Raw genomic sequence first — 19,605 nt, 5'->3', positions numbered from 1 at the left:
TTTTAAAACATTTTCAGAGACCGTCTCTGGCCGGGCGGCTGCCTACGGCTAGCGAGCTGCTAGCAGTTTAAAAAAGTTTGGAGCTTCGCGTAGGAGGCTTGGCGACGCAGGAATTAGACGTCCCCGGCGCGGTGGAGGGTGTGAAGCATTCCCCGGTCCTGTCTGCCCTGTTTAGGATGGCAGAGGACACGGACATGAAGGGAAGCGCAGAGTTCATCAAAGGTAACCGGAAATCCACTCAACACATCCAAAATGGAGATGGCTCTCTTAAGTTTTTAGAAATGAGCGTGACAACCAAGAATAATGATGGTCTTAGCCAGTAATAAATAATCCTCTTAAAATAAAGAAGCGAGTTAACAGACGTTTTGGAGAGAATGCAGTGTTGTTTTATTTCTTCCAAACGTTTGTAGAATTACGGGGTTTGTTTAGTTTTCTGACGGAAACTTGAGGTGAAACCTCAGATTTAAGCAGTCGTTCATGCTTCAGCTGGTCGTGGTGATGGGAGGACTGGTTTTTAGTCGGTCTTCACCAATCCCAGCTGTATGGACAGGTTTGGCTGGTCTGGAAAAGTCCAGTTTCTATGCATTTGAGTTGTTTTAATGAAAGACACTTAGAAGAAGAAGCAAAGTTTTCTATAGCGCCTCTCGAGCTAAAACATTATATATATATATATATATATATATATATATATATATATATATATATATATATATATGACAGACAGAAAGTTTTCGGTCCGCATCAGGGTGGATGTAGGCTGTAGGAGAGGCAGGAGAAACAACACTGCTGATGGTGTTAAACAGCACCTCTGGGAGTCCCAGAGCAAAGCCAAGGTGCGTTTTAACGCATTCATGCAAAGTTGTCCAACTTTAAGATTGGATGTAACCCTAACTGACTCCGGTTTGAACTGTGTGCTTATTCATTTTGTGTCTGTGATGAAGCCGTGGAGACTTGATAAAGAAGTCGCCTTGTGAGCAGTGAATCCTTAATTTTTGTCCGTCATACAGAAATACTTGATTTCAAGAGGAAAGACAGCTGAAAATGAAGTTATGTAAAGCTTTGACACAACATGGAAAATTCATTAGATATCCAAATTTGAATTTCATAATCAAATAAAATTTTAGAATGAATAAACACATTTTAAGGGAGTAATAAGGAAAAGGAGATTAACACCTTTCAGCATGCGCATTTCCTGCGTTTTCCAGCAGTGATATTGCTAATTCTGTTGAAGGAAAATCACTGTTTACTGAGAGACAGCTGGTGAAAATGATATGCAAATAAGTAAGAATGCATGTAGACCTACATAAGTAAGCAAAACTGAAACACTAATATGAAGTATATATATTATATTTTTTTCTCCCTTCGAATCTGGGAGGGTGGAACCCCAGCTCCAGCTATGGACGAGCCCCCAGGGGGCTCAACCTGATATGTTTTCATGGGGCCCAAAATCTCTGGCAGCCTCCCAGACTGGGACACCAGGTTGGAGAAATAGACAACCCTCACGTCTCTGCAGAGTTACAGAAGGTCAGAAGGTCCTTTGGATGCAGCAGATGGATGTGGAGACGGGTTTTTCCACAAGCGCTCAACTTTTCCACGTTGGTGTTAAACTAGGGAGCAGGGTTCACTACAGGAACTGATGTAGTTCGGTTGAGAGCAGAAGCACGGAGCCTGTTTGGCTGTGAAAGCAGACCTGACCCGCTGTGGCAAGCCATTTTAACATTTTAATCAACAACCACACTTGCTTGTTATTCCTATTAAACATAGAGACAATATCATAATCCTAGTTCAGATGATGTTCTTACTAGTTATAAAGATATCCACAGCTATTTGCTACTAGTAGAAATACAATTCATAAAAACCTATTAGTCTGTTAATCAAGTGTACTTAATTATTTTTTTGTCAAATAATTGTTCTGCAGATGGAGCGGTGGTTGCAATGAGAGATGTTAGTAATGAGTGGTAATCAGAAATTTTTTTGTTGCTAAACTTCAGTCAGAAACAAAGTCCAGGTTTTAGAGAGAATTAGATCATTGAGCAGGAAGAACTTATTGTTAACAGAGTGGGTGTTTAATAGAGCCATGCTTGGTGAGGTGGAGGAATCAGAAACTACAGAAACAGCTGGAGTTAGTGGACGTAAGTTAGCAGGAGTAGATCCACGGTGTTTATAACCCACTTATGGAGGGAACAGGAGGAGAAACCACTGAGGAATGGTGATAAACAGACCTTAGACAACTTGGATGGAGGAACCGCGCCACCCAAACCCATTGCTGTTACCCTGGTTCTGTTTGGGTCCCGGTTCTGTCTGTTACACATCTACTTCCAAACCACGGGTCCCCGGAAGAACTAAAAAATGAACTCCAGTCAGTGGGGTTATAAAACCTAATTTTCTAATCCCATTTGTTATGTGTCATGGATTTCACATGTGATGTCTGTGAATTTAAAGACACATTATGATGCCAAGTGAGTGTTTATTTTCAAACAGGGACAAACGTTATTTTAGCTTTTGTGTGAAAACATGTCCAGGACTACAAATGCGCTTCACCTGATTGACGTCATTGAACCAGACACGGAGAAATGCCGAGGAAAAATGGCTGTAAGTTCAATGAACTTTTTCAGGAGGAAATAACCACCATAAATCTGGTCATATGGTAAGTAGCAGCTACGCTAGGGGGAGGAGATTCTGTGGTGACATCATATGTGACGTTATCAACGCCTGGTTTGTAGTCGTGCTAATTACGAACTTTTACAAGCTGATAAATCTCAAAGTACGTGACAGGCGTGGTCGAATCACCCATCATTACTTTTTATTTAAATTGAAATAAGACGTGTGATCCAGGGTCTAAGGCAAAGTGAATTAGAAAATAGCTCTTTTCTCCTGCCAGAAGACGTTTCAATAACCACCTGCGACAGAGGTGGGGGTCATCGAGTCCAAGTGGGCCACACTTCCAGTTTCAAGGCACTGCGCCTGCAGGGTCATTGGTGCCTGTCGTGGCAGCAACCCTCAACCCCGCTGGTGGACACCAACCACTGCATTGACAGCCTGGGGTGGTGGTCCCCCTATTTAAAAAGGGAGACAGCAGAATGTGTTTTAACTACAGCGGGATGACATTCCTGAGCCTCCCTGGTAAAGTCTATTGCGGGGTTCTGGAGCGGAGGGTCCGGCGGATTGTCGAACCTCACAACCAGGAGGAATAACGTGGTTTTTGTCCTGGCCGTAGAACACTTGACCAGCTCTATACCCTTAGGGGGTTCTGGAGGGTGTGTGGGAGTGTGTCCAACCACTCTGTGCCTTTAGTGGATTTGGAGAAGGAGTTCGCTTCCCTCTGAGGTCTCTTTGCGGGGTACTTCGGGAGTATGGAGCTCTGCATGGTCTGAATAGCACAGAGAGTGTTCACATTAGCATAACCTGCCTTTTTCAGGGTACAACCGGACTGTTTTGCAGCCCTCTTCCTAAGCTGGTCTGCTTCAGGCTGACCAGGGCCAACACGACCACTGCTGACAGGTGGGCTGGCTTAAAATCACGCCTTCCATTAGGGAAGCCTCATATTGGTGGGTTGAATCATCCCACCTGGGCTTAGAGCATAATTCATTATCATGCTGATTACCTAGGAGCTGAGAACGTCTCTGACTGCATTCCTTGCATCCCCAAGCAATGATGTTTGGAATCAGCCAGGCTGGGGCTGACTGAGGCTATCCGGGCGGTGTGGAGCCATTGCTGGTGGGAAAGAGGCTTTAGATACGGCCTGTTAGGTCCCTTTGGTCCACATTGCCGGCAGTAAGTCAAGGCTGCCCTTTGTCACAGATTCTGTTCATAACTTGTATGGACAGGATTTGTAGGCACAGCCAAGGTATTGAGGAGATCTGTTTTGATGGCCTAAGGATTGAGTCTCTAATTTTTGCAGATGATGTGGTCCTGTTGGCTTCATCAGAACATGATCTTTGGCTCTCACTGGAGCCGTTCACAGCCGAGTGTGAAGCAGCTGGGATGAGAATCAGCTCCTCTAAATCCTAGACTGTGGTCTTGAGTCTGAAAAGGGCACAACGCCTTCTCCAGGTCAGGGATGAGGTCCTGCCCCAAGCGGAGGAGTTTAAGTATCTCGGGGTCTTGTTCATGAGTGAGGGAAAGATGGAGCGTGAGATCGATAGGCGGATTGGTGCTGCATCTGCAGTGATGCGGGCGTTGTACCGGTCTGTCGTGGTCAGAAGGCAAAGCTCTCGATTTACCGGTCGATATACGTTCCTAACCTCACCTATGGTCACGAGCTTTGGGTAGCGACAGAATGAGATCTCGGATACAAGCGGCTGAAAGGAGTTTTCTCCGAAGAGTGGCTGCGCTCTCCCTTAAAGATAGGGTGAGAAGCTCGGTCATCCGGGAGGGGCTCGGAGTAGACCCGCTGCTCCTCCACATCAAGATGAGCCAGTTGAGGTGGCTCGGGTATCTGGTCAGGATGTCTCCTGGACGTCTCCCTGGTGAGGTTTTCCGGGCACGTCTAACTGGGGGAAGGCCTAAAGGAAGACCCTGGCATGCTGGAGGGACTATGTCTCACAGCTGATCAGGGAATGCCTTGGAATTCTCCCGGGAAGCTGGCCCGAGTGGGTGGGGAGAGGGAAGTCTGGCTCTCCCCGCTCAGGCTGATGCCCCAACAACTCGACCCCGGATAAGCGGAGGAAAATGGATGGATGGAATGGACCTATGGGCCCACCAGAAAGGGAGACTTAGGCTACCTATTTACAAGAACTTTTAAACATTGGATCATATTTAATAAATATAGTAAAATTAAAATGGCTGAAGGAAATAATTCACAGGGCGGACAGTGTAGAACTGTGTCAGCTGGTTCTGAGCCAACCTACACAGCATCTGCACCACCATGGTAGGACCCAGAACCTGGTCTTCTGCGGTTTTATTTATGCTCTTTACTTGTTGGTTGATTGTTGGTAGAAACAAACTGTTGAGGATGTTGTTCAGCATGGTGCTGGACATTCGTCACACCTGACAGCACCCCCACCAACACACACATCTGGTTTTATCGCAGTGGAGTTGATTTAATCAGCTTCTTAAACAGGGGTGCCTTATTCCGGGCCTGGAGGGCCGGTATCCAGCAGGTTTTAGTCTTAGCCCTGCTTCAACACGCCTCATTCCAATCAGCAGGTGACTAACAGGCTTCTGCAGAGCCTAATGACCTGCTGCACAGGTGACTCAACCACTGAATCACGTGTGATGGAGCAGAGAAACCACAATACCTGTTGGATTGTACAATGCCACTAAAACCAGTAACCAGTACTGATGGGTTAGGATTTAAAGTTACAACTGATCTGGGCTCAGTTTTCAGTATTGGGTGTGTTTTTCTCCTGCAGACCGTCTGTACTTCGCCACGCTACGCAGCAAACCCAAAAGCACAGCCAACACACACTACTTCTGCACCGACGACGAGTTTGTCTACGAAAAGTAAGTGTGTGTGTGTGTGTGTGTGTGTGAGAGATAGGGGGGGGGGGGGGAAGAGAGACGGGGGGGGGTGTTAAAATAATTTTTAAAAACCCGAGCGAGGACTAGTGCTAACATCAAGCGCTGGTGAGGGGACGGGGTCACTGAGTCGGAGACAGCTGGTGACCGAACAAGATCTGGAGGTAAACACACAGGTGGAGTCCGAGCTGGCCCAATCAGTGGGAGTTACTGGAAGACTAGCGCCGTAGTCTGTCATAGTGTACGGTCTGAATGGGGGCCTCCTCTCCAAATGGGCTGCTAATCACATCGGTAACCCCAACCTAGTCGTCCCTGTCCAGCCCCTGCGGCACAATGTATGGGTCTTTCCAGTGAGGAGCCAGCTCTTTGTCAGGTCATTTAATCACACTAGATCCCCAGGCTTATATTCAATTCAAGTTTATTTATAAAGCACCAAATCACGACAAGAGTCATCTCAAGGCACTACACATAATAAAATATTCCAATTCAGGTCAGTTCATTAAGCCAATCAGAAATAATGTTTCCTATATAAGGAACCCAGCAAATTGCATCAATTCACTGACTAGTGTCAGTGACTTTACATCAATCTTCATAATAAGCAAGCATTTTGCGACAGTGGAGAGGAAAACTCCCTTTTAACAGGAAGAAACCTCCAGAGAATCCTGGCTCAGTATAAGCAGCCATCCTCCACGACTCACTGGGGATGGAGACGACAGAACACACACACACACACACACACACAAACACCAGCCCACCCACACACAAACACACATCCACACACACAACATATATACCAAGTAGTGTTGCTATGGTTACATTGTGATTTCTTAGTAAATATTCTATTTGGTGAGAGACAAACTTTATTGTATTTATCCTAGTGGATCTATAACTACACGCGTAAACTAGTAGTAGCACGTTCAATGTCAAAGAGTAAAAAGTTATTATCAGGAGAGGGAGAATGTTTAAGTGGTTAGCAGCAGTGTGCTAGTCGATGGCCCCCTCCATGAGGCCACCACAGCTCAGCAGAACATCGTTGTAGCTTCTTCTGGGGAGAAAAACACTTAGAGAGAAAATAACGTTAACAGCTGAAATAACAGGAAATAATACAGTTAAAGAGCAGATTGTAGAAGAAAGTTGTCGAGTGAAATACACAGCAGCAGGATCAGCGCAGTTTCAGTTGTAGCAAACCTGCAGCTCTGATCCTCGAAAGCGCCCCCTCCAGCGCTTTCACATGCTCCCCACAGGACTTACTGTAAATCAAAATGTCGTCAAGGTACACCATGCTAATCTGCCAGGGGAGACCTTTAAGCGCCAGCTCCGTAACTCTTTGGAAGGTCGCTGGAGCGTTGGTAAGGCTCAATGGCATTGACCCAAACTGGTATAGCCTATATCCGTCAGTGAAGGCTGTCTTCTCATGGTCTTCCTCAACTACCTCCACTTGCCAGTAGCCATCTGAAAAATCTCAGGTGCTAAACCATGTGGCCCCAGCAAGTGCATCCAAAGTGCCGTCCACCCGTGGGAGGGGATGGGAATCCTTAACAGTATTTAGACCCCTGTAGTCGACACAGAAATTCCAGGTGTTATCCTTTTTCCTAACCAGAACTACAGGAGAGTGCCATAGACTACAACTTTCCTCAATTACGCCATCACCCAAAAACTGCTGCACCTGTCTATCGATGTCCTTATGCTTGTCTGGGGAGGTACGGTATGCTCATTGCTTACCTGGGGGCTGATCGCCAGTATTATGTTTGTTTATGTTTATGTATTTAGCAGACGCTTTTGTCCAAAGCGACTTACAAGTGATAATCGGCATGTTGCCCTTGAGGCTAACAACAACAACAACAACAACAACCTGACATCAGTCATGGAGAGGAGGGAACAAGGAGTGGACAGTAGAGAGGGGGGGCGGGTGCAGGGAGGGTGCTAGTTTAGAAGATGCTCTCTGAAGAGCAGGGTCTTCAGGAGTTTCCTAAAAATTGAAAAGGAAGCCCCTGTTCTTGTAGTGCTTGGAAGGTCATTCCACATTTGTGGAACGATGCATGAGAAGAGTCTGGATTGTCCTGAGCGTGGTGTAGGCACTGCTAGCCGACCATCCTGTGATGACCGGAGCGGCCGGGCCGAGACGTAAGCCTTTGCAAGAGGATTCAGGTAGATGGGAGCCGTACCATCTCGGACTTTGTATGCTAGTGTTAGCTATTTGAATTTGATGCGTGCTGCTAGCGGTAGCCAGTAGAGCCCAATGAACAGAGGGGTGACGTGTGCTCTTTTAGGCTGATTGAAGACCAGACGCACCGCTGTGTTCTGGACCATTTGAAGAGGTCTCACAGTACAGCCTGGAAGACCAGTTAGAAGGGCATTGCAGTAATCGAGGCGGGAGGTGACAGTAGATTGCACCAGGAGCTGGGTGGCATGTTGTGTTCGATATGGTATTTATGGTATTAATCTAGTGTTTGATCATTCCACCCCATTGGAAAAACCCCGTCAAGGACGGAAGACCTCCTGATGTTTACACAACACATCATGACGCTGTTCTCTTTGTGTGTCAGACAAGGGGCAGTCAGACAGGTTCGGTAAGGTTATTTGCTGGTGACCAGAGTCCACACCATGATGAGTAGGCTCACAAACATCACATTTGTCAACCTGGTAAAGAACCCAAAATGTGAACCAGTGTGCATGCATACCTCATGATCAGTAGGATTAGGCAGCTGTGCAACAGTGAGCCTATCTTTTACTGGTGCCACTGTACGTGCAATCACAATCTCCATACTGTCACAAGCCTCTGGCTCAAGGTACCCAATGTACGGGTCAAGGTGTGGACCCGTGGTCCGGGGGAACTCTACCTGCACGAGAAAAACCATTTCACGGTATGGTGGAACAATAACATCTGCAGGCATGGTGATATTACAGCATTTTGGGATGAATCCAGTAGCATGTAACAAGGGAATGTCTGTTCCTCTGAGGCAAACAAACCCCTGGGCTACATCTGGAACAGCCTGATATTCAAGCATGAAATCCAAACTCAAAAGAACTTTTTGTGCAGCCCCTCTGACAATATGTAAAGTGTGTTCTCCGTAGACCTCACCGAGACCAATTGAAATGGTCATTGTTCCAAGTGTGTCCAAGAGTTGTCCATTCACAGCATGAGCAAACGTGTGGTCGGTACCAAGTACATGTTTGCGTAGGGCAGGGATTGATATGTTAAAGTTCTCCGAAATCGATGAAACATTTTAACCAGAGTCAAGTAGTACAGCAACATCTACACCCTCAATCAGTCCTTTTACATAGGATGTACGTTTGGACTCACCCATCCATCTGCAGTCCATAGAAGCGACATCAGCCACAACTGATGAGCGTCCACTGTGACCCTCAGAGGACGAAACTGGTGTCTGGGTCCCAACACCAGTTATCGGTAGTTTCCCTGGTTCCGTCCAGCTTGGGATAGGGAAGGTGATCGCTGAGAGGGAGATAAAACTCTCCCACCCCTCCTCCACTGTGGTCCCTCACTGTGGCGCGGTCCCTGGGGGGTTCCTGCTTTTCTGACGGTGTACAGTCATCCGGTGATGCTCCACAGCACCCCCGTGAATGAGTAAGCCATTCTTCTTCGTCGTCGCGTCCATCAGGTCGTCTACCTTGGGGAGAACGTCCTCTCCCACAAAACTCTGGCCAGTGCACTCTAGTAGCAGATCTGCAACCATCTCCACCACAGTTGCATGAACATGGAAAATGCTGGTATATGTGTGCTTCCCGATCTGGGAGACGTGCCCGTCTGCCATCCATCCCGCTACAACTTTGTGCCTTCATATCTGTCACAGCCATTTGTAATTTGTAAACTCAAGCAATCCTGTAAAACCAGGTGAAATTCAGTCAGTAAGATTCTTAACAGACTAACGGCACAGGGATGGGCCGTGTCTGCTGAAGTGTCTGATCGCAGAGTAACCCACTGGAATTGAGAGATTAAAATTGGCAGTTAATGGAGGATGTGGCGCCAGTGCTGGACTGGAAAATATGAATGTTTATCCACCAGTGACTGAAAAAAAGCTATGGAGCAAGTGCTTTTTATTTGTGTACAGGAAAGACGAGAAATATGGGTTTAGAGGTGCCGATCATGTGAAGAGGTGGATAAGAACGAGGGACAAATTCATCCATGTTTTAAAGTTTCTGAAATACATGGAAGCCACACTTTGCAACTTTTTCATATTTTAAATAATTTTCTCGAGCCAGAATGTGCTAAAATGACCTTTTACAGGTTAATGAAAGGCCACTCAGCCCCTATCGTGCCCTGTGGCCAGCATATTCCACTTGCAACTTCAGACTGGTGGGCTGCTCTGCTGACATACGTGGCACTGCAGTCTGGTTCCAGCACGACTCCTGCATATTGTAGACCAGGGCTACTCAATTCCAGGCCTCTTTTTGGTTCTACAAGTGGACACTAGGGGGTGCTAAACGCAAGCCAAAACTGCAGAGTTCCCCTTTAAAACAATATAAAAAACAGTAGTAAATACACTGTTTTGGACTGGATACATGACCGTAGTAGTGGATATACTCTTGTCCTGGTGGGGAATTGCCTTGCAGCACTCCCCAGGTAAAGGAAAGGTATGCAGGGAAAACATCTGTCAGTGCGTGTGCACGACTCAAGCTGACTGACAAGTGTAAATTAGGCTTAACGCTCCTACGTAACAGCCGGAGAGCCTCCGTGGTTCCGACAGACTCTCAGTGCGCTCCAGAGCAGCTGTGGCTACACTGTAGCTCATCACTACCAGCTCCGGCTTCACTGGGAACTCCGTGCAGATAGAGGGTTATGTGCAGAGGGGAAGGGGCAGTCAGAGGGCAGTATGATGGGTGGATCAGGATCCAAGGGACGCTCGCGGTGATTGGATGAGATTTTTCCAGGATTATACTGTAGCAGTACACCAGCTTCCAGTCGGGGTTCACACACAGAACAGCGTAGCTGCGACGCTCCGGCACAGAGGCGGAGCTCACCCAACTCCTTGTGGCGTCGTCCTTTATAGTCAGCCGGCGGCTGATTGTTAATCGCCACTTGGCTCCCTGAGCCCCCCCCCCCCGTGTGCGCACCACCAAATATACGTGTCGGAGGGGTGTAGATTTTTATTTTTTTTGTACAAAACCTTTAATTATTGGTTGCTATAGATATGTGTAGAGCATTTCAAGTTATATGGCAACCAATGTTCCAGACAACATCCACCCCAGCTAGGGCTGGGAAATAAAGCGAAAGTATATCGTTATCCAATTTTGGACACTTATCGGGATAATTTTTCCCACGTCGGTAAATTTGATGATAAAATTAAAAAATGTGTGTAGGTTAGCAACATTCATGTCCCTTTAGGAAGCTGCACCATCTCGAGTCTCGTAAAAATGTGACTCAGCGTAATACACGTGACAGCCCCATCTAGTGGACAACCTTTGTTTCTGCTCATACCTGTAGTTATCGTTCATTTAGGATATTAATTTTAGGCCATATCACCCAGCCCTAACCACAGCATGCGTCCCGTCTGAGCCGGATGGATCCAGTTAGAACCAGTTTCTCTTTGCTATTTAAGCTGTTTCATGGATCTTGCTCAGGTGGACATTTCAGACGTAATCCTCTTAGGATCATCATTTTATGTTGAATCTCTAAATGCAGCAAAACATCAGTAAATTCACCTTCCTCATCCTGGAAAAACAAACTGGGAAAAGTTTAGTTTAACTCCTCTTCCCCTTTTTTCCAGACGAGTAGTAAGGCAGGGCTCCAGAGACCCGACTCGCATGTGGCTAACGAGTCTCGTTTTGACTCTGATTAATTGTGTTGTGAATGGTGTGAAAGCATTGGTCATGAGGAACTATTGTGGAGTTTGAGCAGAAACGTTCCCTCTCAGCAGCTCTTCATCTCGTTCCCTGTTCCCCTCCAGCTGTTGTTGGCCCGAGGAGCTCGGAGACTCTTAAACTGTCTTGTCCTCTGTGTCTTCACAGCTTCTACACTGACTTTGGCCCTCTGAACCTGGCCATGTTGTACCGATACTGCTGCAAGCTGAACAAGAAGCTAAAGGTGAGTTTCTGCTGCTGCTGCTGACTCTCCCTCTGCAGGAATGTAACGATGCAGCCTCTCTGCTGGGCCTAGCAGCTCTTTCCCACTGTTAGTCCTGTTTGTTTGTGTTTATGTTTGTTGCCATGGCGACTGGATTCCTCAGGCCGACTGGATGGTCTGGAGCCGTCTGCCACACGCAGCACGGGTCTGACGTTGACACGAGTGGACTCGTAATCTGTGTTTAACAGCATAACTAACCTCACTGGTTAACCCTGGTTTAAAGGTGGAACGTGAACACCACAGCGACATCTAGTGAGTGGAGGTGGTAGCTGCAACAGCAGAACACGGTTCCAGCCGTCAGGACACCAGGTTCACTGCCGATACGTGAAACGTTTTATCTGGGTCCATCAGCTGTAGGCTTCACCTAAACTCGCTCTGGGTTTAGATCTTTTATGGTCGCTCCTCTTCTGAGAAGGAGAACATCTTATTGGTTCAGAATAGTGATGGGATTTATGGCTCTCACATGGGAGCCGTTCATTAGTCGGTCGTTTAGGTCAAAGAGCCGTTCAAAAGACTGGCTCCTTTTGAACAAAGTGAAGCCAAGAGAGCCCGGGGGGTGGGGGGGGGTATTAAGAGCAACGTCTTCCTGCGGCGTTCGTGAGGGCACACGGGGTTGGTTACGGTTCCTCCTATGTCCGTCACAGCGGTGGGTGGGGTTTGAGCAGGTGTGCTTGACCGACTTCCGGGGAGGTTTATTACCTGAAGACGAGATGAACGGCTCCCTACAGGGACTCGGCTCTCATCGTTCACTTGAAAACCCGTTCAAAAGATTTGATTCGTTCGTGAACGTCACATCATTAGTTCAGAAGCAGCCGAGTCCGCCATTTTCCACAGTGCCATCCTCGCTGTGCCCAGCGGAATGTTTGGCAACCTGCAATGGTGCCCTCTAGTGGCGGGTAGATTTAAACATAAACCCAGTGTTGTGCCCGTCTAAATAATTGTTTCAATGTTTTTAAATAAAAATTTAGCTTTTAAAGCAGGAGTGGGGAACCACGATCCTCGAGGGCCGGTGTCCTGCATGTCTTTGCTCCAACACTTCTGATTCAGTGGTTGATTCACCTGTTCTGCAGTTCATCAGGCTCTGCAGAAGCTTGTTAATCACCTGCTGATTGAAATCAGGTGTGATGATGCAGGGTTGAAACTAATGGGCCATTCCCATCTGTACCGGGTCGACCCGGGCCGGGTAGCGTAGGTTGTTTACATATCTGGGTGGCCTGGTATTTTTCCGGGCCAACCAAGGCTCATTCTCAGCCCTCTTCTCGAGGGGGTCTGCTTCAGGCCGACCAGGCCCAACACACCCACTGCTGACAGCAAATTCACACCTTCCATTAGAGAAAGCCTCTGATTGGTGGGTAGAATCAGCCCACATGGGCTTAAGACAAGGATGTGTGGAATCAACCGGGCCAGGGTGGGGCCGACTGGGGCTACCCGGCCCGGGCCGACCCGGTACAGATGGGAATGGCCCAAAAAATATGCTGGATAGCGGCCCTCCATGGACCAGGGTTCCCCACCCGTTTTAAAGGAATTAATGTAGCTTCATTCTGCACACCTTTAAACGCTCCGTGGAAGTATTTAAAAAATGAAGCTTTTCAACCTTTAACCACACTCAGGCCCCGCCCACCTTAACCTTGGACCATGCACACCCGCCTCTCTAAGGAGGAGAACCTGGAGCATAGATGGGTAGAGCCAGCAGTTATTACTGTCCTGGTCTTTGGTTTAATGGGATGCATCGGAGGAGCTGCTCTTCTTTATCACTTCATAAAGGGTTTGGTTTGTCTCACTCCAGAGACCGACGTCTCTGTTGCTCTCCTGTTCATGCAGAAGCCGGCTCCTTTAGACTGGAAAGTTTGTTCAGGTGGAGATGTTTCTGAGACTGGCTCAGGGACCCAGGATTTACTTACCAATGGAAACAGATGGTTGCTGTGTTTTTATCTTCTCCAGTTTAACCCTAAAGCTGCTGGAGCAGAGAAGCTGGTGGAGCTGCTGGGTGGGGGTCTGTAGGGTAGAAGGATGCGTGCTTATCCAGGTTTACTGGACTCGGCAGCAGGTCTCATGAGAACCCTAACCCTCTGCATGTTTTTAGTCGGTCATCCGTCAAGTCGGAAGCCAAAATCAGGAACTAAACCGCTCCAGTTTAGATCTGTGAGTAACCCTCTGCTTCTTGTTCGCAGTCGTTCACTCTGACCAGGAAACGAATCGTCCACTACACCAGCTTCGATCAGAGGAAGAGATCCAACGCCGCCGTGCTGATCGGAGGCTACGCTGTGAGTTCAGCCCTCTTCTTTGTGTTTTTTAATCTTACCTTTACCTGTTTCTGTATCCATGACAACCGTCTGTTCCTGCTGACGGACCAATTTGGTCCCTGAGATCTGGAAAATGTGACCATCCATTGTCAACATGTTGCTCTGGAGTCCGTGAGAGCTCACGGAGGGTCGGTAGCGCTCCGCCGACATCCGTCACAGCGGTGGGGGGGGGTTAGCGGCTGCATTTTGCAGACTGGGGGGGGGGGTTGTCACTGGAAAGCGAGATGAACGGCTCTCTACACGGACTCGGCTCTCACCGTTCACTCTGAAATTGCGTTCAAATGATTTGATTCATTCATGAACGTCAGCTCTGGTGCAGTTGTGTTCTGGAGGGAAAAAGCTCCGTTATGGTGCTCATCCTTGATTCGGTCATGAGATTTAAGATCTAACGTTTCCTGTTCAGCTGCTGCATGTGAGCGGATGTCCATCCTGCAGGGGTGGACATTAACTTCAAAACTAACCGGCCAGCCGGGCCGGTAACTCTGAATATTTACCGGCCCCGCTGGTCAGCAGCCAAAACGAGTCAAAATAACAACTGAACCGTTTTAAATGTAATAAACCTTTATTTTGTACACATTCACAAACATAATAACGTATTCAAGTTTGAATTTGTTTGTTCCCTCAACAACTCGATTTTGTTGTTGCATACTTACGGCATACAACGCAGTACATCACCAACTCCGCTTTGCTGTACTCGAGCCATCGGCTGTGTTCCAGATGAGCCAGTTCTGTGCAGACTAGACCAGCGGTGAACGGCGAGCGGTGCATGCCGGTTAGATTTGTGTCTGACTTGACGCCGACTTGCTCTGACGTCATGCATACATAGGCAATGATAACCTTGTGAGATCAAGGCGGTCGCAGATTTTGGAGCAAGGCGCTGCAGTTGCTCTCCCTTGGCTGCAAAACCTAGAGGATGACGGGAAACGCCTGGCTCTCACCTGATCTAAGATCTGATTGGTTCATATGTTGATCCAAACATCCGGTGGTAGAACATGAAATGTTAGTTGGTCACATGTATTCTGTAAATCATGTTACGTTGATGACAACTATATAGGCCATAAAGAGAAATGTGTTTTGTGTTCTTTTGTCACGTTTCCTATGAGCACACTGAAGCTACAGCTGATAACCTTTACTTATTATTACAGTCATGTCTTCATATACAATATATGATATCCACAAGCACGTGAGGATGCGTTTCAGCTGCTAACAGGCACCAGGATTACAATTGAAAATTGAACAAGAGTGAACGCTAACGCGACATCTTCAGCCACCGTCACCCCCGAGCTACACATGTAGGGAAATCCAAGAGATTCAACTGGCAGAAACAACTGGTTCACACCACAGGTTCTCTCTCTCTCTCTCTCTCTCTCACTCTCACTCTCACTCTCACTCTCACTCTCACTCTCACACACACACACACACACACACACACACAGAGGAAAAGAGCTGAGAAAAGATAGAGAGGAAATGGAGTTAAAAGAAAAACTACAGCTGAGGCGAGGCGCGTCTGATCTGAACTGAGGAGCGACGAGCAGCGGCCGGATTTCGTGAGCGATTCGCTTCTCGGCGCTTCGGGCGCTTCCGCGGCCGGTGTGTCCCGGGCGAAACGCCGGCTTTCAGCCACTCCCCCCGCTGCTTTGTCTTCTCTCGCCTGTTTTCCAGGCGAGGCGCTGCTCAACTCGAACACGGCCATTCTCTGCGCCTCCCGTCTTCTTTAAACCGCCAAGAATCGTTCCACCTACGCACACGCTTCTCTGCTTCATACCGTTTCGAACTGTCTCGCTTCTCCTCACCAGTTTTAAAGCGTTTTGCCGGAGATTTCATCAAGAAATCTAATCCCTGTGGTGGCGCGATCTTCCTGCGTGCTTGTGTGTTTCTAGCTTGGTTCCACTTCGTCTTTTATAGTGAACTTATAGTTCACATGACTAGAACTAGAATCGTGCAGTACGTGCACGAATCGTACAAGTGCAGTACGTGCAGTACGTGGCTAGAGGCACACAGGTTCGCGCGCGCGTAACGAAAATGGCGGCTTCCTACAGGGCGGGGCCATGATGTAGGTGAAAGCCGGTGTGTAAATGACAAACAAGGCTTGGGCGCCACCCGGGCGGTAAGTCGTCAAGTATTTACCGCCCGATGAGAAAATTTAGCGCCATTGGCGCTCGGGCGCTTTAAAGGTCCACCCCTGTCCTGAGTAAAAGGTAGACGTAATCCCGAGAAAGCCCTGCTCCAGCAACGTGGTTCGGTGCTCCCCCGGCCGTTCAGCATCTGCTTCGTTGTGGTTCCAAGCTCACCGAGCTGCGCCAAAAACGTGACGCCGGAGACCGACACTGGTTGGCTAGTTTCCTGGTTCAGAGACTGAGCAGAATGTTTGACATCACTGCCGTTGTTGGGTTTGCGAGCAGCACACAGATCACCTCATGCTGTGTTTGTGTCGGGTAAAGATGGCGAGTGCTGCAGAACAGAACTCCACGTAAATAACCGCTTATGGTGAAACTGACAGATAAAAGTCTAATGGGTTGGTGGGAAATTCACTGGAGCTGCTTTAGGAGGACAGAGAAGGGTCAAGGTCAGGTTTAAAGCTTTCAGCCTAGCTGTTAGCCTATCAGCCCGAAGTCCATTTCTCCCAACAGAGGCTGTTCAGGAAGCGTGAGTGAGAGGGATTTGCGTTGCTGCTGCTGAACCGCTCAGGATTACACAACCTGTCTGTGACTCAGCCGGTTCCTAAAGAGGACTGGACCAGGATGTACTTATGGGTCTGTTCCTGGTGGGAATTCTGAGTCTTCCTTCAGCCAGATGTTCCGGTTTCCGTAAACAATTCTGTAATCACACACACACACACACACACACACACACACACACACACACACACACACACACACACACACACACACACACACACACACACACACACACACACATGCACACACACGCACACGCCCACACATGCACACACACACACACGCCCACACCCACACGCGCACACACACACACACACACACACACACACACACACACACACACACACGCACACGCCCACACACACACACACGCACACATGCGCACGCACACACACACACGCACGCGCACAACCACACACACACACACACACACACACACACACACACACACACACAGTGTATTTTTTTAAACTTCTTATGATGATTCATGTTTTTCTAGTTTTTCTTTAACAACATGTTTTGTCTTTAGTCTGGTTTCTGAGTGTGCCGTAGCTTCATCCCAGTGCTCCGTTACTTCCTGTCCTGTTATTTTTGTAAGTGATCAGGTATGATGTAACAGCTAAGCTTGAGGAGTCTGTTTCTGTATCTCAGGTGATCTACCTGAAGAAGACTCCAGAAGAAGCCTACAGAGCTCTGATCTCCGGTTCCAACGCCTCCTACCTGCCCTTCAGGCAAGTTTCCTGCAGCTTCCTGGTCCTTAGCAGAGTCTAAAAGCAGGGATCCAGTTGGTTCCAGGTAATTTTGGGTGTTTGCCTGCAGTTCTGATGAGGGCTGACCTGGACGTTTCTACGGGAGGGGTTTCCTGGAGCCCGGACCGATGCCGACGTGCATGCACATCCATTTTTGTTCTGTTCTGGCACAGTTTTAGTAAAAAGTAGTTTTTTACCCGACATGTTTCAGCTAGTGTCTCCAGCCGTCATCAGAGATCGCCGCCAACACCTGACTGTTGCACCCCGACTTTGGAAAGAACTTCCTTTATCCTTACGTAGGTCTGGACCCCGTTAACCAACAGCTGAAGACCCTTTTATTTAAAGCTGCTTCACCCAAAGCTTTGTTTTGAGATCCTTATATGTTATTTAGTTTTGATCTAAGTGAAGCACTTTGTGACTCTATCCGTGATGAGTGCTGTATAAAAACCATTTAGTCAACGTAAAAGTGCATTTAAATAAAAATCTGCAATAGCACCGGGCTGCCCCAGGACGTGCCTGACGTTAAATCGGCTTCACTAAGGACAAACATCGGTCTACCCCTCCCAGAACCACCTGAGGATAAAATCACTCGTCGTATTCTCCTCCTGGGAAGACGTCTCGCGTCATGTCCTCAGACCTAAGCTTCGTGGTTGTGAACGTTATTCTGCAAACATTAAATGAGAGAAATGTGCAAATAAAACCCAGCTGTTTCATCCGTTCTGAAGCAAGGTTATAAATTATTTTTACCCGAACAGCGTCATGTGGGCTGACACGCTAACGGCTAGTGATGTAGAGCTTCCCAGAGTTCCACGTGAAGGCATTCTCTAAACCTTCCCACCACCATCACTTCCTTTCCTTACGTCATCTACAACCTGTTAGACAGGAAACACTTCTCAACTTTCACTCACAAATGCGCTTCCGGTGCAGGTTCAGGCTGGTCTCGGGAGTCCCACGCGTCCTAAAACGGTTTATACACCCAAACTGTTAATAACAACCCTGCAGGAGTTCAAGGTCAGAAACCACTGTGGGGCGTCACAAGCTTGCTGTTGATAACAGGAGACCATCAGTAGGACCCGCGTGTGTCATAAAGGGCTTTTTGCTGTCCTCACACGCTGAAAGATCACATAACAGCAGGGTCACTGAACGCTGAGGGACTGTGTTCTGCTGTCGCTCTCATGAGGAGCTCAGCTCGTATGGTGCGGTATGGGAGCCAAAATTAAGACTACTGCCCAGCAGCAGGAGGCTATATATATTCTGAAGCAAACTACCGACCTGATGAATGATAAGCTGGCGCCGATAACTGAGAGGCTGGCGCTGCTTACTGAGGAATAGCACCTTTACCGGTGTTACTACTAGATACGCTAGGGACTAGCAGCCCTCGGCTGGTCATTGACTGGTTCACACACTCCCTCTGCTGTCTATTAGCATGGATAGGCTAGCGTTAGCCTGGACGGGCTGGTGTTAGCATTGGCGAGGCTAGCCATTAGCGTGCCTAGGCATGCCACTAGCTGGATTTCCTACCTCCTCGACTGACCATTAGCATGGATAGGCTGGCGTTAGCATTGGAGAGGCTAGCCATTAGCGTGCCTAGGCTGGCCACTAGCTGACTAGTGACTCTCCAAGACACGCTAATGGCTAGCCTCTCCAATGCTAACACCAGCCCGTCCAGGCTAACACTAGCCTATCCATGCTAACAGACAGCAGAGGGAGTGGTTGAACCAGTCAATGACTAGCCAAGGGCTGCTAGTCTCCCATACCGCGCCATTAGCTCGGACCTACAGGCCACGCCCACTCGGAGGCCTTCACTGACTGTTAGTAATAGGCCTTTTCCACCGACCAAACTGGCATGGAATGGGAAGGATCGGGTCGCTAAAAGTCCGAACAGGCGGCACTTTTTGTGTTCAAGCAAAAAGTATTTATTTACTGAACTACATAAATGTTTGTAAAGCTGTCAAAGAGCTTCAGCTTCATTTGTGTTAAATTTTTATTTTGTCTTCAAATTTGCTTTTTTGACTTGTAGGGAAAAAAACACGTTTCAAATATGAAAAATTTGTTTTAATTATAATTTTTATTGAAACAAAAGAGAACCACAGATCTAAATAAAAATAAACCGTAGAAAAGGAGTTATCATCATCGTCTAACCAGCCCTCCTCTGATTTAACCCTGTAATCGTTTGTTTCAGCCCGTTAACTATTTAGTCCACTTTAGCACGCTGGAGCACAAAAACAAGCTGCATGTGTTCGATCCGTGGAGGTTTGTTCTCCTGGGAGTCGGTAGGTGAAGGTCTTTTCTGTCAGCTTCTCATTTAGCCTGAAGAACGTCGTGTTTTAGCT

The 19,605-nt window shown here is 47.8% G+C and overlaps 1 protein-coding gene across 2 annotated transcripts in view; it reads left to right on the top strand.

Annotated features, from left to right (window-relative positions):
- cdc14ab (cell division cycle 14Ab) overlaps nucleotides 1-19,605 on the top strand; it is a 56,844-nt gene continuing 37,239 nt past the window's right edge. For both annotated transcript variants that reach the window (XM_054737457.2, XM_054737456.2), the window contains exons 1-5: nucleotides 1-222; nucleotides 5,355-5,445; nucleotides 11,428-11,503; nucleotides 13,714-13,806; nucleotides 17,175-17,254. In XM_054737457.2, the coding sequence (XP_054593432.1) occupies nucleotides 177-222; nucleotides 5,355-5,445; nucleotides 11,428-11,503; nucleotides 13,714-13,806; nucleotides 17,175-17,254 (386 nt within the window). In that variant the 5' untranslated portion in view covers nucleotides 1-176. The remainder of the gene's footprint in view (nucleotides 223-5,354; nucleotides 5,446-11,427; nucleotides 11,504-13,713; nucleotides 13,807-17,174; nucleotides 17,255-19,605) is intronic.

This window comes from Nothobranchius furzeri, chromosome 8 (genome assembly GCF_043380555.1).
Source record: "Nothobranchius furzeri strain GRZ-AD chromosome 8, NfurGRZ-RIMD1, whole genome shotgun sequence".
NCBI classification, from domain to species: Eukaryota; Metazoa; Chordata; class Actinopteri; order Cyprinodontiformes; family Nothobranchiidae; genus Nothobranchius; species Nothobranchius furzeri.
This window is presented reverse-complemented; position numbering and strand designations above follow the sequence as displayed.